This window comes from Oncorhynchus keta, chromosome 23, assembly GCF_023373465.1.
Source record: "Oncorhynchus keta strain PuntledgeMale-10-30-2019 chromosome 23, Oket_V2, whole genome shotgun sequence".
In the NCBI taxonomy this organism is placed as follows: Eukaryota; Metazoa; Chordata; class Actinopteri; order Salmoniformes; family Salmonidae; genus Oncorhynchus; species Oncorhynchus keta.
In genome coordinates this window covers 18,831,898-18,858,776 of record NC_068443.1, presented here as the reverse complement: position 1 = coordinate 18,858,776, position 26,879 = coordinate 18,831,898, and the positions used below count along the sequence as shown (strand labels likewise).

General features: G+C 42.6%; 1 protein-coding gene across 2 annotated transcripts in view; it reads right to left on the bottom strand.

The window, feature by feature from the left end:
• The window catches only part of LOC118401943 (rho-associated protein kinase 1-like), a 70,566-nt gene extending 45,216 nt beyond the window's left edge, over positions 1-25,350 (bottom strand). Inside the window, exon 1 of one of the 2 annotated variants that reach the window (XM_035799649.2) lies at positions 24,198-25,350. In XM_035799649.2, coding sequence (XP_035655542.1) covers positions 24,198-24,290 — 93 coding nt within the window. In that variant the 5' untranslated portion in view covers positions 24,291-25,350. The remainder of the gene's footprint in view (positions 1-24,197) is intronic. The other variant, XM_035799650.2, reaches the window with a different exon arrangement.
• Between the last annotated feature and the right edge of the window lie 1,529 nt (positions 25,351-26,879).

Here is a 26,879-nt window from a genome sequence, read left to right as displayed (position 1 = left end):
AGCTGACCTTCATAATGTCATTAAAACCCACATGGACTGTGATAGAATCAATGTCCTGACGTAGTACATTTTGGAGAAGCTGAGTAATGTCATTTACTCAAACTCCGGGATAGGACATTTGTTTTTGCACGAGGAATGGTCACATTTTTTACCATGGAGCTGCCCAAAATCACAGCTGGCGAGAAGGAACCGGAAATCCACCCACTCCCATGCTTCACGGGATTCAGAGAACCCTTTATGGAGGGGCGAGAGGCAGGATAACTTTAGCTACCTCTGTCCCTAAGCAATTTGAACGTTTAGTCCCAAATGTTGGCCATTGTAATAATGCCAAACTTACACAAGTGGGAATAAATCGCCCTCCCTCTGCCTCAACATATGCTCTTAGCCGATTGTCTGACCTTCTGTTTAACTATGTTAAATATGAATTATATATTTTGGGTGATCTTAATCTGGATTTGTTGATGCCAGTTTCTGATAGCTGAAAGATATCTGATTGAGCTGAATGTAGCACCGCTGACAACTGAACCAGCCCGCCCCAAACGAAAACACTCAGAAAACTCCATTTTGACAAACTCCCCTCATAAGTATACAGCCAAATGATTTTTGCTAGTGATTTCAGTGACCATTGTCTCGTTGTCTGCATAAGAGATACAAAGTTACCTGAATCTCACCCACGCATATAACAAAGAGAAATGATAGGAATTTCATTGAACAACAATTCGTGTCTAATCTGTGATTGTATGAATGGGGGGGGTTGTCATATCTCTGACTCAGATCAGGCTAGGGTGATATATAAACTAAAATAAACGCCCTCGCACTGTCAACAGCGTTCATTTTCAGCAAACTTAAGATGTGTTCATATTTGTATGAACATAACAAGATTCAACAACTGAGACAAACTGAACAAGTTCCACAGACATGTGACTAACAGAAATTGAATAATGTGTCCCTGAACAAAGGGGTGTTAAAATCAAAAGTAACAGTCAGTATCTGGTGTGGCCACCAGCTGCATTAAGTACTGCAGTGCATCTCCTCCTCATGGACTGCACCAGATTTGCCAGTTCTGGCTGTGAGATTTTACCCCACTCTTTCACCAAGGCTCTTGCAAGTTCCCAGACATTTCTGGGGGGAAATGGACATAGCCCTCACCCTCCAATCCAACAGGTCCCAGACGTGCTCAATGGGATTGAGATCCGGGCGCTTCACTGGCCATGGCAGAACACTGTCATTCCGGTCACACACAGAACAAGCAGTATGGCTGGTGGCATTGTCATGCTGGAGGGTCATGTCAGGATGAGCCTGCGGGAAGGGTTCCACATGAGGGAGGAGGATGTCTTCCCTGCAACGCACAGCATTGAGATTGCCTGAAATGACAACAAGCTAAGTCCGATGATGCTGTGACACACCGCCCCAGACCATGACGGACCCTCCACCTCCAAATTGATCCCGCTCCAGAGTACAGGCCTCGGTGTAACGCTCACTGCTACGACGATAAACGCACATCCGACCATCACCCCTGGTGAGACAAAACCGCGACTCGTCAGTGAAGAGCACTTTTTGCCAGTCCTGTCTGCTCCAGTGACGGTAGGTTTGTGCCCATAGGCGACATTGTTGCCGGTTATATCTGGTGAGGACCTGCCTTACAACAGGCCTACAAGCACTCAGTCAAGCCTCTCTCAGCCTATTGCGAACAGTCTGAGCACTGATGGAGGAATTGTGCGTTCCTGGTATAACTCGGGCAGTTATTGCCATCCTGTACCTGTCCGCATGTGTGATATTCAGATGTACCCATCCCTTTCAGGTGTTTTTACACATGGTCTGCCACTGCGAGGACGACCAGCTGTCCATCCTGTCTCCCTGTAGCGCTGTCTTAGGCATCTCACAGTATGTATGGACATTGCCCTGACCACATCTGCAGTCATTATGCCTCCTTGCAGCATGCCTAAGGCATGTTCACGCAGATGAGCAGGGACCCTGGGCATCTTTCTTTTGGTGTTTTTCAGAGTCAGTAGAAAGGTCTCTTTAGTGGCCTAAGTTTTCATAACAGACCTTAATTGCCTACTGTCTGTAAGCTGTTAGTGTCTTAACGACCGTTCCACAGATGCATGTTCATTAATTGTTTATGGTTCATTGAACATGGGAAAACAGTGTTTAAACCCTTTAAATGAATTATCTTTGAAAGACAGGGTCCTGAAAAAGGGACCTTTTTTTTTTTGCTGAGTTTACATGAGCTGAGGTAGTGGGGGAGTCTCTGGAGAACTTCTTTATGTACAAAAAGTAGCCAATGCTGGTCCCTTATGGTAGTCAGACTCCCAGCCAACAGAACTACAAAATGCAGTGAATTGTCCCCAGTGATAAAACACAGTGCTGAGTGATAGTCGGAATCTAAAGGTTTTAAAACAGAGGCTGCTGCATGCATGTAGATTATATCACCATAATCAAGTACTGGGAGAAACATTGCTTGAACAATCTTCCTTCTACTTTCCAAAGCGAGGTAGGATTCATTTCTAGAAAAGAAACCAATCTTAAATTCTCAGCTTTTTTCAATTTTAAGAGTATTTATCTTCAATTCAAATACCTAAGTACTTGTAATGGTTTACTTGCTCAATTTAGGCTCCATTCAATGTGCAAATAGGCAGGTCCTCATGGTCAATATTATGAGACCTAGAGGACTACATAAACTTGCATTTCTTAGCATTTAGCACTAGTTTAAGATCAGTAAGCGATGTTTGATTCGAGTCAAAACCATGCTGAATGTCATGAATGGCCTACTGTACTGAGGGGGAACAAGAATAAATAACTATCCTCCGCTTAGAGATGAATGTTACAGGTTTATCATACTCATTGTGTCCCGTCTGTCAATGTTCCCTCTAATATTTTTTGGCACTGAGCAAATTTCAGGTCTGCTGAGCGCAAACTTTAACATCATGAAATGTCGGCGCAACTTCCGGTGCATGTTTACTGGGAACACTGAGGCTGTACCTGCTTTAAATTGACTGTTAATAACAGAAGCCAAGTAAGCTACTGTGGCTATTTGATCATTATGCAGACATACCAGAGTGGCATACCATAAAAACAATGGAGGAAATGCTTCACATAACATTTTAACATGAAAATAGCAGGTCTATCATTCAGTCTACAGGAACAGCCAATGTGTGGTGTTAAATGTAGGCCTACATTCCACGAGACTTTGGAAATCAAATTGTATGTCAAAATAAAGTACATTCATCTCAAGAAGACAGAACACGTCTCCTTCCTGAGCGGTATGACGGCTGAATGGTCCCATGGTGTTTATACTTGCGTACTATTGTTTGTACAGATGAACGTGGTACCTTCAGGCATTTGGAAATTGCTCCCAAGGATGAACCAGACTTGTGGAGGTCTACCATTTTTTTCTGATGCTGGCTGATTTCTTTTGATTTTCCCATGATGTCAAGCAAAGAGGCACTGAGTTTGAAGGTAGGCCTTGAAATACATCCACAGGTACACCTCCAATTGACTGAAATTATGTAAATTTGCCTATCAGAAGCTTCTAAAGCCATGACATAATTTTCTGGAATTTTCCACACTGTTTAAAGGCACAGCCAACTTAGTGTTTGTAAAGTTCTGAGGCACTGGAATTGAGATATAGTGAATTATAAGTCAAATAATCTATCTGTACTCGTGTCATGCACTAAGTATATGTCCTAACCGACTTGCCAAAACTATAACAAGAAAATTGTGGAGTGGTTGAAAAACAAGTTTTAATGACTCCAACCTAAGTGTTTGTAAACTTCTATGTATGTATGTATGTATGTATGTATGTATGTATGTATGTATGTATGTATGTATGTATGTATGTATGCATGTATGCATGTATGCATGTATGCATACTGCTCAAAAAAAAATAAAGAGTACACTTATACACAATGTAACTCCAAGTCAATCATTCTTCTGTGAAATCAAACTGTCCACTTAGGAAGCAACACTGATTGACAATATATTTCACATGCTGTTGTGCAAATGGAATAGATAACATGTGGAAATTACAGGCAATTAGCAAGACACCCCAAATAAAGGAGTGGTTCTGCAGGTGGTGACCAAAGACCACTTCTCAGTTCCTATGCTTCCTGGCTGATGTTTTGGTCACTTTTGAATGCTGGCGGTGCTTTCAATCGAGTGGTAGCATGAGACGGAGTCTACAACCCGCACAAGTGGCTCAGGTAGTGCAGCTCATCCAGGATGGCACATCAATGCGAGCTGTGGCAAGAAGGTTTGCTGTGTCTGTCAGCGTAGTGTCCAGAGCATGGAGGCGCTACCAGGAGACAGGCCAGTACATCAGGAGACGTGGAGGAGGCCGTAGGAGGGCAACAACCCAGCAGCAGGACCGCTACCTCCGCCTTTGTGCAAGGAGGAGCACTGGCAGAGCCCTGCAAAATGACCTCCAGCAGGCCACAAATGTGCATGAGTCTGCTCAAACGGTCAGAAACAGACTCCGTGAGGGTGGTACGAGGGCCCGACGTCCACAGGTGGGGGTTGTGCTTAGAGCCCTACACCGTGCAGGACATTTGGCATTTGCCAGAGAACACCAAGATTGGCAAATTCGCCACTGGCGCCCTGTGCTCTTCACAGATGAAAGCAGGATCACACTGAGCACATGTGACAGACGTGACAGTCTGGAGACGCCGTGGAGAACGTTCTGCTGCCTGCAACATCCTCCAGCATGACCGGTTTGGCGGTGGGTCAGTCATGGTGTGGGGTGGCATTTCTTTGGGGGGGCCGCACAGCCCTCCATGTGCTTGCCAGAGGTAGCCTGACTGCCATTAGGTACCGAGATGAGATCCTCAGACCCCTTGTGAGACCATATGCTGGTGCGGTTGGCCCTGGGTTCCTCCTAATGCAAGACCTCATGTGGCTGGAGTGTGTCAGCAGTTCCTGCAAGAGGAAGGCATTGATGCTATGGACTGGCCCGCCCATTCCCCAGACCTGAATCAAATTGAGCACATCTGGGACATCATGTCTCGCTCCATCCACCAACGCCACGTTGCACCACAGACTGTCCAGGGGCTGGCGGAAGCTTTAGTCCTGGTCTGGGAGGAGATCCCTCAGGAGACCATCCGCCACCTCATCAGGAGCATGACCAGGCGTTGTAGGGAGATCATACAGGCACGTGGAGGCCACACACACTACTGAGCCTCATTTGACTTGTTTTAAGGACATTACATCAAAGTTGGATCAGCCTGTAGTGTGGTTTTCCACTTTAATTTTGAGTGTGACTCCAAATCCAGACCTCCATGGGTTGATAAATTTGATTTCCATTGCTAATTTTTGTGTGATTTTGTTGTCAGGACACATTCAACTATGTAAAGAAAAAAGTATTTAATAAGAATATTTCATTCATTCAGATCTAGGATATGTTATTTTAGTGTTGCCTTTATTTTTTTGAGCAGTGCATGCATGTCATGGCTCCCAAGTGGCACAGAGATCTAAGCCACTGCATCTCAGTGCAAGAGGCATTACTACAGTCCCTGGTTCAAATACAGGCTGTATCACATCCGACCGTGATTGGGAGTGCCACAGGGCGGGGCACAATTGGCCCAGCGTCATCCAGGTTTGGCCGGGGTAGGCCGTGAAAATACTCTTTCAAACAAACGGTCACATTGTACAGAACCATTACGGCCATTAGCTGGGCTACATTATGGCCTTTATAAATATTATTTTGGCCTTTATTCATATTACAAATCGCTCACTGTCGTTTATTTGAAAACAAAATCTCCAAAGTATCGTTATATATAGCCTTCCCGCTGTGGACATCAATTTCAGCACTGTTACACGCTGCTCTGCGATAAGCATGGAGAAATTAAAATGTTCTATTTTATTCCATGATATTCTTAAGATATGTGTTGACTGAGTATAAGCAAGTGATGTCTGCTAAATAATCAAGTTATAATAATTATTGCTGGAGAGACCCCCAATTTTTTTAAAAACTTGCTTTATTTACAAATTAGTGAGAATGTCTCCCCATGTTCAAGAATTGCCTTTTTCCTCACTCCCTCTAGGTTGAATGAAAATAATCTCCAAAATAGTTTTATTATTATTTATTATTATTATTATTATTATTATTATTATTATTATTATTATTAATATTTTTAAACAAAGCGACTTATTTTAAAATGACATAAAAGGCGCTTAGATATTCTCAGTTCTCACAATTCCTAACGGAAAATGCCCCATAGATATTAATTTAGAATATTTTTAGATATACTGTAGGCCTAACATAGGTGAAATGAGTCTCACTAGTTTTGAGTAATGTGCTGTTAAAAGTGGTGTGTCTTATTTAAAGAGCATATTGAAGTTAGAAGCAATAGGATTTGAAGCAAAAGTCTACCAACTATTTTAGCACCGTTCCGCACTGCTCTGAGACGAGCATGGGGGGGACTGGTCTTGAAAAATCAGTGAGAGTTTTATTTTCACAGAATCTCCGTTTGGGTATTGGTTAGACTAGAATTAGAAAATTAGGGTGCAGAAATGTTACACATTTTGTGTAACCTTTTTTTAACTAGGCAAGTCAGTTAAGAACAAATTCTTATTTACAAGGACAGCCTACTCCTTCCTCCCCATCAGGGAATTGAACCCCGGTCTCCCGCGTTCCCTACCCACACGACACAGGGATACTTTAGCTAAATAGCCCAGTACTGTGCTGCCGACCTTCATGTACAGCAACATATTTTCCGTTCCATCCTAACGGAAACGCAGAGGGTTTTTCGAATGTTCTTGGGCAAAAAAACACTATAATATATATTAAGTTAATTAAGCAAGTACCAGTGAAAAGTTGACACACCTAGTCATTCCAGGATTTCACTTAATTTTTACTATTTTCTACATTGTAGAATAAAAGTGAAGACATCACAACTATGAAATAACACATATGAAATCAGTTAAGAACAAATTCTTATTTACAAGGACAGCCTACTCCTTCCTCCCCCTCCAGGAATTGAACCCTGGTCTCCCGCATTCCCTTGTAGAGACATGCCCTGCTCTCCCTTATGTGAGGAATTACACACTTTCCCATGTTTACTACAGTATGTATTGTAGGCTATGTTTACGTGTCAGACTGCACAGTAGCCTACTAAACAAATGCAAGTGCCTTATATCTATGCTTATTATCCAAATGTAAAAACAAATACTGTACAGTACTGCATTTCTTCATGCGTTCGTTAATAAAATAATGATAAAAATACTCTTTAAAATGCAGATGTTGATTTAGTTATGGATCGATCCATTACTAATTACAATGGGAATAAGTATCACTGATTGACAGAAATATTGGAACAAAAGCTGTAAAATGAAGGCATTTTTTTTTTTATCCTCTTATGCTGTAGCCTACTCCCGACCGTCACGTTGTAAACGCCATATTTCCCATTCTATCGGAAACACTGAGGGTTTCGTTTCTCGGAAAATAAATAACATAATACTAATCAAATGAATTAAGATAAATGTCATAAAATCAATCCCATATCCCACGTTATTACAAAAAAAGGTTTTAAATTCTCAGGTAATGCCAATATGGAAGAAAATCAAATGCTCCTCAAAGATGCCCCCCGGTGGTCAAACTAGCACTAACTTACATTAACAGAAAAAAAATTACACAACTTTTAAAGGAGGAACCACAAAACTGGGCTGTACGCACTACCCTCTGTGGCGCCCGTCGGTTGGAGACCGAGCCGTTGCCATACAAGGCAGTGATGCAACCAGCTCTCGATGGTGCAGCTGTAGTACTTTGAGGATCCATGCTCTTTCAATCTCCCGAGGAGGAATAGGTTTCGTCGTGTATTTGGTGTATTAGGACCATGATAGTTTGTTTGATGTGGACACCAAGGAACTTGGAAGCTCTCGACCGACTCCACAACAGCCCCGTTGATGTTAATGGGGGCCTGTTCGGGCCACCTTTTCCTATAGTCCACAATCAGCTCCTTTGTCTTGCTCACATTGAGGGAGAAGTTGTTGTCCTGGCACCACACTGCCAGTACTCCGACCTTCTCCCTATAGGCTGTCTAATCATTGTCAGTGATCAGGCCTACCACTGTTGTATCGTCAGCAACCTTAATGGTGTTGGAGTCGTGTTTGGCCACGCAGTTGTAGGTGAACAGGGAGTACAGAAGGGGACTAAGAACACACCCCTGAGGGGCCCCACTGTTGAGGATCAGTGTGGCAGATTTGTTGTTGCCAACCCTTACCACCTGGCAGTGGCCCGTCAAGAAGTCCAGGATCCAGTTGCAGAGGGAGGTGTTTAGTCCCAGAGTCCCTAGCTTAGTGGACACTATGGTGTTGAACGCTGAGCTGTAGTCAATGAACAGCATTCTCACAAAGGTGTTCCTTTTGTCCAGGTGGGAAAGGGCAGTGTGGAGTGCAATTGAGATTGCGTCATCTGTTGGGGCGGAATGCGAATTGGAGTGGGTCCGGGAGGATGCGGTTGTCAGCCATGACCACCCATTCAAAGCACTTCATGGCTACCAACCTGAGTGCTACGAATCTGTAAATCATTTAGGCAGGTTACCTTCGCTTTCTTGGGCACATGGACAATGGTGGTCTGCTTGAAACGTGGGATTACAGACTAGTTCAGGAAGAGGTTGAAAATGTCGGTCAAGATACTTCCCAGTTGGTCCGAGCATACTCCGAGTACACATCCTGGTAATCAGTCCGCGGTCTTGTGGATGTTGACCTGTTTAAAAGGTCTTGCTCACATTGGCTACGGAGAGCGTGATCACACAGTCATCTGGAACAGCTGGTGCTCTCATGCATGTTTCGGTGTTGCTTGCCTCGATGCGAGCATAAAAAGGCATTTAGCCTTGCCACATCCGACGAGCGTCAGAGCTGTGTAGTTGTATTCAATCGTAGTCCTGTATTGATGCGTTACCTGTTTGATGGTTCGTCTGAGGGCATAGCATCAACTGTTTGGAGCAGCAGGTAGCCTAGTGGTTAGAGCATTGGGCCAGTACCCAAAACATTGCTTGATCGAATCCCCGAGCTGAAAACATAAAAATCTGTTGTTCTGCCCCTGAACAAGGCAGTTAACCCACTGTTCCTTGGCCATCATTGTCAATAAGAATTTGTTCCTAACTGACTTGCCTAGTTAAATAAAAAGGTTAAAAAAAAAATAGGAGTTCTTATAAGCGTTCAAATTAGCGTCCCACTCCTTGAACGCGGCAGCTATAGCCTTAAGCTTGGAGCGGATGTTCTCTGTATTCCTTGGCTTTTGGTTGGGATATGTACGGTCACTGTTGGGACACGATGTCATCCATGCACTTGCACTTGATGAAGCCAATGACTGAGGTGGTATACTCCTCAATGCTATTGGATGAATCCCAGAACATACTCCAGTCTCTCCTCGCAAAACAGTCCTGTAGCATCCACTTCATCTGACCACTTCCGTATTGAGCGAGTCAATGGTACTCCCTGCTTTGGTTTACGCTTGTATGCAGGAATAAGGATAGAACTAGATTGGCAATGGAGAGCTTTGTATGCGTCTCTGTGTGTGGAGTAAAGGTGGTCTAGAGTGTTTTTATTCTCTGGTTGCACATCTGACATGCAGGTAGACATACGGTAAAGTAGTATTTAAATTAGCCTGCATTAAAGACCCCAGATACTAGTCCTGCGGCTTCTGGATGAGCATTTTCTTGTTTGCTTATGGCCTTATACAGCTCGTTGAGTGCAGTCTTACTGCCAGCATCAGTTTGTGGTGGTAAATAGTTGGCTATGAAAAATATAGATAAGGACTTTTGGTAGTGTGATCTACAGCTCATCATGATGTACTCTACCTTAGGCGAACAATACCTCAAGACTACCTTAATATTAGACATCGCACACCAGCTGTTATTGACAAGTAGACAGACCCCCCCACCACCCCTCGTCTTGCCGGACATAGCTGTTCTGTCCTGCCAATGCACAGAAAACCCCAGCCAACTGTATGTTATGTGTCGTAGTTCAGTCACGACTCAGTGAAACATAAGATATTATAGTTTAATGCCCCGTTGGTAGGATAGTCTCGAACGGAGCTCATCCAGTTGTTTCTCCAGTGAATGCACGTTGGCCAATAGAACGGCTGGTAAAGGAAGGTTACCCACTCGCCAACGAATTCTCACAAGGCACCCTGATCTGCTCCCATTATATCCTTTGCGTCACTCATTAATAACTGTAAGGTTGCAAGATTGAATCCAGAGGTACATGGACAGTTAACCCACCGTTCCTAGGCCGTCATTGAAAATAAGAATGTTCTTAACTGACTTGCCTAGTTTTTATTTTATTTTTATTTTACCTTTATTTAACCAGGCAAGTCAGTTAAGAACATATTCTTATTTTCAATGACAGCCTAGGAACAGTGGGTTAACTGCCTGTTCAGGGGCAGAACGACAGATTTGTACCTTGTCAGCTCGGGGGTTTGAACTCACAACCTTCTGGTTACTAGTCCAACGCTATAACCACTAGGCTACGCTGTATACAAAGATGTATACAATTTCAAATTATATATATATTTTAAATCAGCTAAAATCGGTGTCCAAAAATATCGATTTCCGATTGTTATGAAAACTTGAATTCGTCCCTAATTAATCGCCCATTCCGATTAATCGGTCAACCTCTAGTATCAAATGCCTTCGTCAGTAAACAAGGCAGCACAATGATTTTTATGGTCTAAACAATATAGCACATCATCGAAGACAAGCGTAGCTGCTGAAAAAGTGCTACGTCCAGGTCTAAAACCAGATTGGTGCTCTTTAAGAATATAATGAGAAGCTCTATGCTGAGAGTTGGCCAGGGACTCTAAAAAAACTTTGCCACGGCTAGATGGCTTGGAAATTGGACAGTAGTTAACCAAGCCACAAGGGTCTCCGCCTTTGTGTAGGGGGGGCTCGTGACGATTTCCAGATATTAGGGATAACCTCAGGAACAAGTGTCAAGTTAAAAATATAGGTTAATGATTTTGCAATAAGTGACCATCTTAAAACAAACAATTCTTTGTCAGCTCAGTAGAGTTGAGCAAATAAGCAAAACAATGTAGGATCAAGGGCTGGGTGACATGGCCAAAAAATAAAATAATCAAGATGATTTTTTTTTACGTATGGGAGATTCACCATCTCTTCGTAAAGAATATATTATAACAAAATAAGCTTTGTTGCACAATTAAAAGGTCAATACACTGCATTTCAAACAGTCGTTAATAATCAAATTATACCTAGGCTAAATATAAGCCCTCAACCATAAGACCCACTAATAATTTTATTATTTTATCAAAATAGTATAACCTTTTTTTTGTGCAATAATCACTGATCTAGCTCTGCCATTTCCTGGTTGCTAAAATTTGCGTAATATCTTTGTGAAAAAACAAGCAAGTATAGAAAATTATTGTACAAACTAGAGGTCGACCGATTAATAGGAATAGCCAATTAATTAGGACCAATTTCAAGTTTTCAATAAAATCGGCCCGATTAATCGGTATCGACTTTTTTTGGGGTCCTCCAATAAATCGGTATTTGCGTTGAAAAATCATAAATCGGTTGACCTCTAATCTAAACTGCTGTGAAATTTTCCTTAACCAAAAATATTGTATTCTCACTTGTTTGAAGCTGGTGTACAAAACTCAAAGTAAGACGCAAAAATGCATCTTAAAAACGGAAAGCATAGAAATAGCGCACATAGAACCCATCCACTTTCTTAGACTTGCTTTCAATGAGATTGACAGATCTAAAACTCCCATTTATGTGATTTTAGTCAGGTCATCCCAAAAAGTTACCTATTGCAGCTTTTAAAGTCTAGCCAACTTGGATCTATTTGCATTCTAACTAGGTTGAACTGTTATGAATGCACACTCCTGTCAATCTCCAACTGTTTTAACACACCCTGTTCACTTTAAGATGTTGAAATGAGTAGCCTACCTGGATAAGAAGCTTATTTCTCAAAATGAGAACGTGTTGCCAATTCCTTATATACACAGTGCCTTCAAAAAGTATTCATACCCCTTGACTTATTCCACATTTTGTTGATACAGCCTGAATTCAATATGGACTAAATGTTTGTTCTCACCTATCTACACAATACCCTTCAATGACAGTAAAAACATGTTTATAGAAAAATGTGCTCATTTATTGAGAACGATATACAGATATCTAATTAACGTAAGTATTCACAACCCTGAGCCAATACATGTTAGAATCACTTTTGGCAGGGATTACAGCTGTGAGTCTTTCTGGGTTAATCTCTAAGAGCTTTGCACACCTGGATAGAACAATATTTGCACTTTATTCTTAAATCATTCAAGCTCTCAAGTTGGTTGTTGATCATTGCTAGACAACCATTTTCAAGTCTTGCAATAGAGTTAAGCTGCTTTCAGACAAAACTGTAACTAGGCCAATGGCATCTTGGTAAGCAACTCCAGCGTATATTTGTGTTTTAGGTTATTGTCCTGCTGAAAGGTGAATGTCTCCCAGTGTCTGCTGGAAAACAGATTAAACCAGGTATTCTTCTAGGATTTTGCCTGTGCTTAGCTCTGTTAAGTCTCTTCTTATTTTATAAAAAAAAAATGAAAATCCCTTGTCCCTGCAGATGAAAAGCATACCCATAACATGATGCAGCCACCACCATTCCTTTAAATATGAAGAGTAGCACTCAGTGACGTATTATGTTGAATTTGCCACAAACATAACACTTTCTATTGAGGACAAAGTTCATTACTTTGCCACATTTGTTGCAGTTTTACTTTAGTGCCTTGTTGCAAACAGGATGCATGTTTGGGAAATGTTTATTCTGTACATGCTTCCTCCTTTTCACCCTGTCATTTAGGTTAGTATTGTGGAGTAACTCCATCCTCACTTTTCTCCCATCACAGCAATTCAACTCTGACGGTTGGCTTCATGGTGAAATCCCTGAGGGGTTTCCTTCCTCTCTGGCAACTGAGATAGGAGGACCCCTGTATATCTGTAGTGACTGCGTGTATTGATACACTATCCAGAGTGAAATTAATAACTTCACCATTCTGAGGGATATTCAATGTAGGCTTTTTTATTTTCATCTACCAATAGGTGCCCTTTGCAAGGCATTGGAAAACCTCCCTGGTTTTTGTGGTTGAATCTGTGTTTGACATTCACTGCTCGACTGAGTGACCTTACAGATAATATGTGTTGGGGTACAGAGAGAGATAAGGTAGTCATTCAAAAGTCATGTTAAACACTACCATCCATACAACTTATTATGCGACTTGTTAAGGAAATGTTTACTCCTGAACTTATTTAGGCTTGCCATAACAATGGGGTTGAATTATTATTGATCCAAGACGTTTCAGCTTAAATTTAAGAATTTGTAAAAAAGTAAAAAAATGTTACCTTCACTTAACTTTTGTGTAGGTCAGTGACAAAAATGTAAATTTCATATTTTGACCACTACACAACAAAACGTGGAAAAATTCTACAGGTTTGAATACTTTCTGAAGACACTGCACAAGTTAATGTGTATTATTATGCTCATTGCACATGAAGAAAACAGACTAGACCCGCTAGCACCAGTCTTTGGCTAAAATGATGACAGTAGTACTGCAATGCCGTGTGGCAGAAAGTGAGCTTTAATTTCCCACACGTTCATTAACTCCCATCTTAGTAGGGTCTGCTCAGTTGTACATTTTTAGGAGTTGTGACATAAAAAGGATATCATTACAATGGTTAAGTTCTCTATTACAGTAAAAACCTGAAATGCAAATGGCAAGATAAAACTGCTCGTTGACAAATAGGAAGATGATCTTTCGTCTTTATTGTGAGTGGCAGGGGGAGGGGCTTGGTGTCGGTGTGAAAGTGGGAATGTGCACAGCACAGAAGGAGTGACGGACAAGAAAAAAAAGCAAGAACTGGCAAATCTGGTGCAGTCCATGAGGAGGAGATGCACTGCAGTACTTAATGCAGTTGGTGGCCACACCCGATACTGACTTTACTTTTGATTTTGACACCCCTTTGTTCAGGGACACATTATTCCATTTATGTTAGTCACATGTCTGCAACTTGTTCAGTTTATGTCTCAGTTGTTGAATCTTGTTAAGTTTGCTGAAAATAAACGCAGTTGACAGTGAGAGGATGTGTATTTGTTTGCTGATAGACATTTTCAGAACCGCTCTCTGGACTGGCTGGTTCCGGAGGTCCCGCTGGTCTCCACTGACCTGGGGAAAATTTATTTTAGTTTTTATGCCCCCAGCTATATGGAATAGCCTTCAGGCCACCTTGAAATTAGACTAACTGGTCTCCCATTGGACAGTTAAGATAGAGTTTAAGGGAGGTGATATGTGAGAGTTGTTTTGATTAATCTTGTATTGAGATCTTACATTATGAGTATTAAATTGTGTACATGGCTCGCTTGTAAATGAGATCCTGATGTCAATGGTGAACCCACACTGTATAAAAATATTAAGCATCCAAGATAAATCAACCCTACCAGATAGTGCTGTGGCGGTCAAGAAATGTCCTCATATATAGGCCTATGCATAAGCTCGAGTGTGTGTATGGGTGTTACACATGTAACGTCTTAAATGCATTGAATAAATCTCCTTAGAAATCGGTCCATTACATTGTGTTTGGCTTTCAAACAATGATCATGTTTACCACTCAGTTTCAACAAGTGAATTTCTTCAAAATTGAGCCCACAGTAAGGTCAAAAAAATGTAGCCTAATGGTGAGTTTGAAAGCAAGACACTGATTTGATAAGAGATTGATGTTTTGATTGCATTTGTGTTGAAGTAAGAGTGGTTAGAGGGGTAATAGAGCACTGAGTACCAGGCCATTAGCGACCTGATGGTAGTACCCAATTTGCTAAAGACTAACGCATGTCCAGAGTGCATAAGAAGAGACTACCGTGACTCAACGGTCATGTGGATTTTGACTGTGGTCATGACTCATGACTTCCGATGTGGCTGTAATACAGTCACCACAACAACCCTAGTCTCTGATACAATCTAGTGGAGAGAAACTGTTGAATCCAATCAGGCATGAGGACATGACAAAACTCAATTTTATTCCTAACAGGCCTGCCAACTGATACGCATGGCATTGTTGCTTGATACATTCAGCCAAGTAAAAACAGAAATCCTGTACTAGGCTAGGGCTAATTAATTAATAGACTATGCCTATATGGCTCGTAGAAAGCAGGCCTAGCTCAATAGCCAGAGCCATTTGTAGCCTATAGCCTTAATATAGCTAATGACTAGCCAAGCCTATCCCCCTCATTTTTAAACCTTGCTATGGACACAGCCAAACCTCCACTTTACTACTCCCTACTGCAGTGCACAGTGGTAAATTTGCAGCGGTAAATTCTTTAAATGTCAGTTTGCAGACCCTAAAAGTAAAAAAAATATATATATATAGCCTATCATTACAATTTTATATGTAGTCTATAGTTTAACTATAAAACGTTTGTGAGCATCCATTCTAGAGGAAAGCTTATTCATCGTTCTATAGTCCTAAACCTGTCAATCAACTGATGAACGCATCCTTGCCTACTGCACGCTGCCTATTAATAAAAGGTGTGTTTGTCATACTGACAACTGCAAATAGGCTACATATTAACTCTTATTTAAATGTGGAATTCAACAACGCTGTTTAGCCTGCGCATATTTTACAGTTTGTCAACATTGCCTTGTTACTCAAGTGGTTTGCAAGTGATTTCCATTTTTCAAATAGTTGTCAATTCCGTCGGGTCTTTTTCATTGTGCTCATCTCTGTCTGTCCTGTGCAACTACTTGCAATGAATCAGTGCAACAATGTTATCATAACCAGCTAAAAGTGATCACACCAACAGTTCATTTGACCTATGCTTCCTCTAGGTTATCTCTGGGGTGAGGTCAGGAGTCCTGGCAAGGTAAGGCCAGGACTCCTGAATTTGCCTTGAGAAATCTAGGGTTCATATATATATATATATATAATATTTTTTTTATTCGATTTTTTTCTTCATATATATATAAATATATAATCAGCATCGGCTTTTTTGTCCTCCAATAAATCAGTATTGAAAACTCATAATCGGTTGACCTCTTTCTATGGTGACCAGAGAGCTGAGATAGGGCGGAGCTTTACCTAGCAAAGAATTATAGATGACCTGGAGCCAGTGGGTTTGGCGACAAGTATGTAGCGAGGACCAGCCAAGGAGAGCATACAGGTCACAGTGGTATGTAGTATATGGGTCTTTAGTGACCAAATGGATGGCACTGTGATAGACTACATCCAATATCCAATTTGCTAAGTAGAGTGTTGGAGGCAAATTTGTAAATGATATTGCCGAGGTCAAGGATCGGTAGGATAGTCAGTTTTACTAGGGTATGTTTGGCAGCATGAGTGAAGGAGGCTTCCTTGCGAAATAGGAAGACAATTCTAGATTTAATTTTGGATTGGAGATGCTTAATGTGAGTCTGGAAGGAGAGTTTACAGTCTAACCAGACACCTAGGTATTTGTAGTTGTCCACAAGTCAGAACCGTCCAGAGTAGTGATGGTAGTCGGGCAGGAGGGTGCGGGCAGCAATCGGTTGAAGAGCATGCATTTAGTTAAACTAGCACTTAAGAGCAATTGGAGGCCACGGAAGGAGTGTTCTTTGGCGTTGAAGCTCATTTGGAGGCTTGTTAACACAGTGTCCAAAGGGCCAGAAGTATACAGAATGGTGTTGTCTGCGTAGAGGTGGATCAGATAATCAACAGCAGCAACATCATTGATATATACAGAGAAAAGAGTCGGCCCAAGAATTGAACCATTGTGGCACCCCCATAGAGACTGCCAGAGGTCTGGACAACAGGCACTCCGATTTGACACTGAACTCATTCAGAGAAGTAGTTGGTGAACCAGGCGAGGCAGTCCTTTAAGAAACCAAGGCTGTTGAGTAGGCCGATAAGAACACAGTGATTGACAGAGTCAAAAGCCTTGGCCAGGTCGATGAAGACGGTTGCACAGTACTGTCTTTCATCAATGGCGGTTATAACATTGTTTAGGACCTTGAGCGTGGTTGAGGTGCACCCATGACCAGCTCGGAAACCAGATTGCATTGCGGAGAAGGTACGGTGGGATTCGAAATGGTCAGAAATCTGTTTGTTCACTTGGCTTTTGAAGACTTTAGAAAGGCAGGGCAGGCCTCCTGGGTGGCACAGTGGTTAAGGGCGCTGTACTGCAGCGCCAGCTGTGCCATCAGAGCCCCTGGGTTCGCGCCCAGGCTCTGTCGTAACCGGCCGCGACCGGGAGGTCCGTGAGGCAACGCACAATTGGCCTAGCGTCGGGTTAGGGAGGGATTGGTCGGTAGGGATGTCCTTGTCTCATCGCGCACCAGCGACTTCTGTGGCGGGCCGGGCGCAGTGCGTGCGAACCAAGGTTGCCAGGTGCACGGTGTTTCCTCCGACACATTGGTGCGGCAGGCTTCCGGGTTGGATGCGCGCTGTGTTAAGAAGCAGTGTGGCTTGGTTGGGTTGTGTATCGGAGGATGCATGACTTTCAACCTTCGTCTCTCCCGAGCCCGTACGGGAGTTGTAGCGATGAGACAAGATAGTAGCTACTACAACAATTGGATACCACGAAATTGGGGAGAAAAAAGGGGTAAATATATATATATATATATATATATATATATATATAAAAATTTTAAAAAGCCAGGGCAGGATGGATATAGGTCTGTAACAGACAATGAATGAAAATGCCAGGGAGGAGTTATTGTGACAGGGTAAGAACAACAGTTGTGTTTCTTAGGGGACCCTATAATCTTTAGATACATGTTTCTTCTTAGCTACTTCATGCAGCTAACATATTCTTGCTATGCGTATTCAACTTTAAATTTAGAAGATACTGTTGCACAAACATGCTGATTTAGGTCTATCCCGTCACTGGCATTATGAGGCTGTATACTGGGTCATGCACTTGCTCTTACTCAGTACATTTATTAGCTAGCGATTAGCATTAGCAGCTAACAAGATTTAGAAACAACTTGCTAAGACAGACTAGATGTTTTCAGATGTAAGGAACACAAGCTAATAGTGTAATTATAGAATGCTAGATTTATATTAAGAAGCAAAGTGACAACTGCATCATTGTCCTCAACATTGTCCATGCAGACTGAACGCAAGTGTCTCGTGGTCGAGGAACAACGAATGCGCTCCTTGAGTGACAGGAGAAGGGATAGGTTTGTGTGGAAAGCAGCGTGGAGAGAGTGTGGCGAGATTGGAGAGAGATGACTCAAGTTGCGAACTATAAAAATGGATGGTACACACTGCGTATCACATTTAACAAACCAAACATTCAAATACCGTTATAGAAAGTAAAAACCCAAATCGGTTTGTGCATCAATACCGGTATATCGCAAAGAACGGTATACCGCCCAGCCCGTCCCATTTTTTTTTTGACTATTTAAGGAACTCAGTCAGGCTTTAAACTTACTCTTGAAAGTTGCAATATATATTATTTTATCCTCACTTAAATATCACACGAACACATTAAACATGGCAAAATGTATAAAATTGCAAGAAAATATGCTTTAAAACTGAAATATGTTCTTTGCACCCCATGACAAAATGTGTAGAATTGCAGGAAATGAGCCTTAAATGTGCAAAATTCTGAACAGTGCTTGAGCCCATAGAAATAGTTGTGGCGCGTGCAAAGAAGGTGCATGGGATGTTCCTCAATGCTGGAAGGGGGACCCTGAGTGAACAAGTTCGGGAACTCCTGGGCTTCAGTATGCTTCACTTCACACACTGATGAAAATCAAACCTCAAACAATCATATGGCAGTCTAAGGGAAATAGCAAAAGAAAATGGAGATGAGAGGCCAGCATTGCAGCCTTCTAACTCACTGCCTTTTTACAGCTTTCTGCCGATGCAGCCGGCAGGAGAGTGACAAGTATACATCCATAGGATTATTAAATAAAATGACAAATAGTACTCTATTAATGAAAAACGCACTTATAATTGCATGACTACACCCCCAAAAAATTACATAAAAAAAAAAACTGACATAACATGACATTTAAATTATTTATATTTACTCCCTGCAGGGGGTGCGTCACCTGAGTGGGTTGATTCACTGTTGTGGTCATCCTGTCTGGGTTGGCACCCCCCCCCCCCTTGGGTTGTGCCGTGGCGGAGATCTTTGTGGGCTATACTCAGCCTTGTCTCAGGATGGTAAGTTGGTGGTTGAAGATATCCCTCTAGTGGTGTGGGGGCTGTGCTTTGGCAAAGTGGGTGGGGTTATATCCTTCCTGTTTGGCCCTGTCCGGGGGGTGTCCTCGGATGGGGCCACAGTGTCTCCTGACCCCTCCTGTCTCAGCCTCCAGTATTTATGCTGCAGTAGTTTGTGTCGGGGGGCTAGGGTCAGTTTGTTATATCTGGAGTACTTCTCCTGTCCTATTCAGTGTCCTGTGTGAATCTAAGTGTGCGTTCTCTAATTCTCACCTGCGCCCTAGCACCATGCCCCAGGACTACCTGACATGATGACTCCTTGCTGTCCCCAGTCCACCTGGCCATGCTGCTACTCCAGTTTCAACTTCCACCTGACTGTGCTGCTGCTCCAGTTTCAACTGTTCTGCCTTATTATTATTCGACCATGCTGGTCATTTATGAACATTTGAACATCTTGGCCATGTTCTGTTGTAATCTCCACCCGGCACAGCCAGAAGAGGACTGGCAACCCCACATAGCCTGGTTCCTCTCTAGGTTTCATCCTAGGTTTTGGCCTTTCTAGGGAGTTTTTCCTAGCCACCGTGCTTCTACACCTGCGTTGCTTGCTGTTTGGGGTTTTAGGCTGGGTTTCTGTACAGCACTTTGTGATATCAGCTGATGTACAAAGGCCTATATAAATACATTTGATTTGATTTGATTTATATTACACTGAAGGGTAGAAAAATCCAGTGGAAGACAACCTCTTTCCAGACATTTCAGTTGGAGTTTAAGTTTCCATGGCGACTCAACCACATCTTCCTTCTCTAAAATGCCAACAATGGGCACTGTGGGCAAGGCCAGGCGGAGAAGCCTTACTTCTCATTTCCATTTCCCAAATAAGAGCAATACAGATGGTCAGTTCACAATGCAAAATCTGATTAGGAAGTAAGTAAAGCCACCCAACTGCACCACAGAACAGTGCCAATGGCCGGCTCTCTCAAGTCTGCAACTCATATTAAAGCAATACTAGACCCATTTACAAAAATGTCTAACTGCCATGCTTTTTGCATACTTCATTTTTTTCTGCAATGCATTGTCGATGGCTGAAAAATCCAACTAATGGGCATGGCTAGGACAATTCCCTGCATACAGTGTCATGGGGATGTAGGCCAGAACTTTGGAAAACTCTGCCTGACAATCAACAAGACCCATCAGAGAGCCGAGTCAGACTGTCTTCAATGCCAGAAAAAAAAAAGTGTGAGTAGCAGTTCATAATATCTACAGACAGGAAATCCAACTTACCTAGAAAGGCCGCATTTCTAACAAGATTCGTGGATAAATGGCAATGACAGTGAACCCAGGCATGGCGAACCGGGGCATTCCATTTCCTTATGAGGCCCCAGTGAGTCGTACTGGCTTTCAAAAAGGCTTTCACGTCAAAATATAATTGAGTCATTCCAACAGAGAGAGGTGCACCACTCGCATGTCTCTTAGTACTGACTGAGCCCTGGATTCTCAAGGCAAATTAAACTCAGCCATGGCTGCCTGCCTTACCTTGCCAGGACTCCTGACCTCACCCCAGAGATAACCTAGCAAGCATAAACCAACTTATTAAACATTGACATGCAGCTCAATTCAGACAAGCTCTGCTGACTGACTGGCTCTACTGAGCACAGCCAGGGCAGGCAGGGGGAGATTCATTGGTTAGTGGGATTAAAAGTCAAATAATGATGGTAAAGAGTAAAAGATTAAATGGATAGAAAAAATAAAAAAACACAGGAGTCAGTGACGTTAAAGGAAATGAATCACGGAAGGAGGTTGGGTTGCCCATTTATTAAAGTGCTTGGGACTGGATCATTTTAGTCTGCATTCCTGCACATGATCAGTCAGTTCAGGGGGAATGTTATGTGTTGCAATGAATAGCTGGGCATATTGTTGTTCCAATAGGCAGGCGAATAGCTGAGGCGTGCAGTTTAGAGTTTACAACTGACAGTCACAGCACTGGCCTGGACCATTCTGACAAAGCTGTGCACAGATGCAATGCGGACTCAACTTTTACCACCAATACGTCCATATTTCTTCTCAATGGCATGCCGTTCATCTTTGGGGGCTAAGATAGCTGTGGTGTTAACGTCCATCTATTAAGCAAGTAGCCAAATTCACAAGGAACTTTAGCACCTGAATTATCCGTGCAGGGAGGGGGCACTGATCATAAACACCTATAGGCTCAACTTTCTTGATTTCCGTTGCACGACCACCGTCAGTAAACATACCTAAAACTCATGAGACATTTTGTGACTAAAATGTGTGATCCACCCATACAAAGTAAATTTCATACACTCAGTCTTAGCTCAAGGAAGAGGCCAAAAATACATCTAGGCTAGGGAGCCAAATGTGCCAAGTGTCAAATAAACAACAAAGACTGAGCTATGCCAGGAAGTCTTTCCATCTCAAAACAAAGGTCCATATCAGGCAAGTTCAAACAGATTAATCCAGCCATCCCATCCAGACATGGATTTAACAAAAATGTGATCAAACCCAAGGAGACCAACTAGCAATTATGAATGAAATAGGCTTCTATTCAAGGATTTCCTGGACAAGATAATTTTTCTAAACTAAGCCTGTGTGAGCAATCAAAAGCCCTATGGAAAAACAAACATAGCTAACTACATAGACAATAGCAGCCCCCTTTAATGTCAGTGAGCTTTCCCTTCACAATGCCAAGAATTCTGGTTGTGCAGAGGCTCTCAGGAGCAGGAGCCTGCCTGGAGCTGAGCGATGCGGGCGGGCAGTGTTACAGATATGGCCCTCTCTCTCTCTCTCCAAGAGAAATGACTTCGGGAGAAGATAAGAATGACTGGGCTGGAACACAGCATCTGAGTGATAGGCCACCCCTGAGTGGAGGATGCAGGCCAAATGTCACAGCAAAACACAGCCTACAACAGGCAAAATAACAACTGCATAACTTATTTTGGACAAGGCAGTGGCAAACTAGCCTGGGTGCTAGTCTTGCTGAGCACTTCGCAACATTTGGCATGGCAGTTCCATAAGGAGTTGGCAAGAGAGCAGATAGACTGGCACCCCAGACCCCACCCAGGCTAATGGCAAACCAACGCAATCCCAAGTCAAATCTGATTAGAGATACAACAACCATAGCAGCCTAAGTAAAACACTTCCATTGTGCATTTTGATAGAACCGATTTTCCAGAGCATAGCAGCCAAACATGTTGGAAACTGCTTTATGAGTTAAATGTCCCGATACAAAGAAAGGCTCTTTCGGAAACACGAGTCTACATTCAACATAATTTTGGTTTATGGGTATTTAGAGAACACACCCATCTAGCTACCTCAGAGCAGAGGCTGGGCAAGCAGCTCTGACTCTTTCCAGACGCAGGCCGCACATACATAATGGCTTTGGGACACACAGGGGACACCAGGCCAGTCAAAGACAAGAGGTTATTTGATTAGCATGGAATTTTATTAAGATGTGGGTGGAGTAGCATGGTGGTGGAGAGGGGGCTGAAGCAAAGGCTTCCATTCATTGATCAGGAGATTGCAACTAGGAGGAAAAGAGGAACAACACCCTTGTGTGTAGCTGCCCTTGGCCTGCGCTGCGGTACAGTCCACACAGCTTTTTGCCATTAAAAGTCAGAGGAGAGCCGGAGCATGTGCATTAGGTGAGTTGAATTGCCTTGCCTTGCCTTTCTCTGTGGCAGACAGGCAGGGAGGTCAGGGAGACTAAACAACTGATCTTGTTTAAGAGTCAGAGTTTGTTACATATAAAAATAACAGTGAACTGAGGTAGGTGGGGGTGGGTAGGGCTACAGGAAAACCTTCCTCCCAGTGAGTGGATGATTTGAATGCTCCCTTTATCATCAGTGAATGAGGCACCATTTTCAGTGTAAGGGAAATTCAATCATGCTTTGTCTCAGTCACTGTCATCTCTCCCACAATTAATACCTTAAGACAGAGGCCCATATTGGCATGAGATGCTGTATGAATAGGCTACATAAATAGCAAACCTCCATCATTTTAAAATTTGCATCATTGATACAGTAGAGCCTGTGAAGGTATTTCTCTGAGGTTTAGCACGTGGCAGTCTGATACGAGTCAGTGATGAGTCGAGTGTGAGAGACAGGAAATCGTCAGGGTTGGCAGACTAGAGCAGGTTAACTGATGCAGCTGGGATGGCAGGTTAGAACAGGCCTGATGCATACTGTAGCTTACACTTCAGAGGATATATAACAAAATATATACTTTTCGTGTATACTCTTTGTAGTGTCCTCTAGTAATGCCCATTATACAACAAAGGAGGCCATCAAGCAGGCAGCACCGAACCCTGTCTCGTTTGCACCACTGTCGGCCCTTTAATCTTCAAATGGAAAATAAATTAATGAACAAATATATCAGTGACTTGTGTCACTGCAGGTTGCACTTAGGTTTACGACTTCACCTTGAGACATTAATTTCCTTTTCTGGTTCTATGCACTATGATTGACTGACTATCTTCATGGAAACAACTAAATTGTACAGTGTAACGTTGCCCTTCTGTCTTACAATGTAGTCTGCAAAATACCCTAAGGGTCAAACAGGACAATAGCAACTGCAACAGTGTTGATGGTTTGAAAATAGGCAATTGTAATTATAACAAGAATGAGACATTAAACTTTGTTGATTAATAATTATTTAGTCATGTTCTAGCTAGCATAGATGCCCTAGCTAACTAGAGTAACGCTATATGACTTATCATCGCTGTTTTGGATGCCACTTGTTCAGCTTGCTAGCCAGTTAAACGTTAGTTAACACAACGTTAACTACCCACTAGTTAAGTAGTTGGCTAATCTTCAAGATGTCGACTGGCTACCAAATATAGCCTACATACAGCTAGTTATTCGTATAACGTTAGCTAGTTGCCGTTAATAACAAATCAGGTAGTTAGCAAGTTGATTAGTTAGGTTAAATAGTACGTTAATTTAAACCAACCACAAACTTAGCTAGCATGCGTATGTTAGTTAGCTAGCATTAGCCAACAAGCCAAGTTCATTGTCAGGCTAGCCAACAGTAACTTACCAAAAGGCAATCCGTGTTTATTTCCGACTTCGGGTCCTTCAACATGGCATCGATTTTCTCAAAACGAGCCTCCAAACTTTCTCCAGCAGACATTGTTGCAGTTAAGTAGAGTTCCACGCCGGTGTTACAATTAAAATGAATTATAGCTATAGGGCTAGTTAGCTAGCCCAATGTTCTTCCCTTCGCGTGAACTCAGTCACGCTAGCTACAATTCCGTAGAACCCGCAGTTTGAATCAAAGAAACGTGTTTCTTCTCGTTTTTTCACAGACTATGACACATTTGATATTCAAAAGCCACATTTTAAGAGAAAAATGTTTCACCAGCTCAGATTACGAAGACAACTTCAACTATTCAAAATAAGATAACTGCATCGACGACAGATTAGTCGGCGACCACAGGATGCAGCAGCGGAGTTGTGCAGGACTTTAAAAAGATACCTATACATCCAAAATAAATTTATAAAAATTAAACCTTGTTTTTTAAATCCGGCGATATAAATCCGGCGTTGCAAACTAGCCACATTACTCCAGGCCTGTCCATCAGTGCCAGACCCTTGCAAAAAAAAGTAAAATTAGTCTGACAGCTGCAAAGTAGAAGTGGCGAGAAGAAAAAAGAAAAAAAAAACTTTGCTTCCAAATTTCGATCAGTTTAAACCACGGTCTTGTTAAAACATTTCATTACTGTCCTTTCGTAGTAAATATCACATGGTCATCGGCCATTGATGTTGACCGATACAGACGAAAATCGTGCTGGTTCTACATAGATACATCTGCTTTTGATGTGTGTTTTTTTTTAAATAGACTATGCCCGATTTTCTCCCACTGCCTGACCAACATGTCCGCCTTCCTGTTCAAACACCGGAGAAGCAACTTTGAAATGTCAAGCACTGCGCATGGGCAACATTTGAAGCGCTTCAAGGAGTTCACAGGCTGTGTTGTTGAGCACGCGATCGTGATGATGACAAAGGTCGCGTTCCACTGCTTTCTGGGGATTTTCATATAACACGATAATTCGGACAGCCACTCAAGCTTCGCCCTTACTGGGCGTGAGCAAGCTAGCAAGTAGGCTATGTCGTGCTTCGTATCAACGGCCAATCCAGTAGGGTCTGGAAGGTATGGTGAGCTCCCTCGCCCATACCTGAATCACCCAACTGTCCCCCTGTCCACTTCCCTCTATTGCACTCAAAATGAATAGGGCTCTGTAATGTCATCGCCCCCATCACGTTATGTGGAAACGCAGTTACCGTACATTTTAACCAAAGATCTTTAATAACTAAACCAAGATCGACCATAACCCGTCGTTTCAAATGAGTCATAGTGGGCGGAGCATGCAAGGAGATGGGCAGAGCCAAGCACAAGCTAGCGAGATCCTATTGGCACGTTCTAGCATGATTTGCATATTTATGTTATGGAAAGCCTACTCTGTGAAGTGCATGTGTGCAATAACTCAATTTGCATTTGCACTGCTTCAAGACAATGTATTTTTTCAAAATACAGTTTTCTGATTTGGGACCAGAAAACTGTATAAAGCTCTAATGTTTCATCGATGAGAAAATTAGCAGAATGTTGGCCAAAATTCATATCCTTCCATCTACTCCCACGGCTTCCTACTCACTACCATATTAGTAGTGAGTGGAAACGCCAAGCTGATGCTTCACATTTACACATCCGGTGAAATATCTGTCTCATTGTTCTAATTGGTGTTTTGCCAAGCAATTGTACTCCTCTTCGCCACACCAGCTTCGCCCCCCTGTGGGTGCTAGCAAGCTTGCATCAACAGCCAATCCAGTAGGAACTGGAAGCGATAGTGACCCTCGAATGGCAAGCGCTCCGCGATGTCGCAGAGTATTTGCATAAAGTTCAACTTTCTACAACTTTGGTCCCGCGCCGTTCACGTACCCTCGCCCATGGTCAAATTGCCCAACGGTCTTCCGCACACTTCGCTTCAGAGGCAGTGTTAGACATTGTCATATCTTACAACGCCTGGATAAGTACTTTACCTATTTTATAGCAATCTGACAGTCAATGACACAGTCGATGACAGGTACGCAACCATTGGTTGATGAATGCAGCGTCACAGTGGAACGCAGCAATTATGTTGCAGTGCCCAGCTCATGAGCTTGTTTCGATATCCCAGTCTTTTCAATAGAAATTTCAATTCAACATAAGGAGGCCGGGCCAAAACCCATTCAAAAGTAGGCAACTACATCTTGAAAACACACATTCCAATCTTATCTTAACATTAGAATTATTCCACAATATCTAATATAATGTGTGCCCACCCTGTTCTGTTTCTCCATAAACACAACAAATAGTATATGAATTACCATGCTCGGTTCTGCCAAAATAGAGCCACTGGGCCTGTTCATGATCTTTTTATTTAGTTTGTTTTGTTACTTTTACCCCTTTTTCTGCCCAATTGGTAGTTACAGTCTTGTCTCCTCGCAGCAACTCCCGTCATCAGGAGAGGCGAAGGTCGAGAGCCGTGAGTCCTCTGAAACACAACCCAACCAAGCTGCACTGCTTCAATGCCCACTTAATCCAGAACCTAGCAGCACCAATGTGTCGGAGGACACACTGTGCACCTGGTGACCATGTCAGCGTGCACTGCACCCAGTCTGCCACAGGAGTCGCTAGTGTACGATGGGACAAGGCCATCCCTACCAACCCTTCTCTAACCCA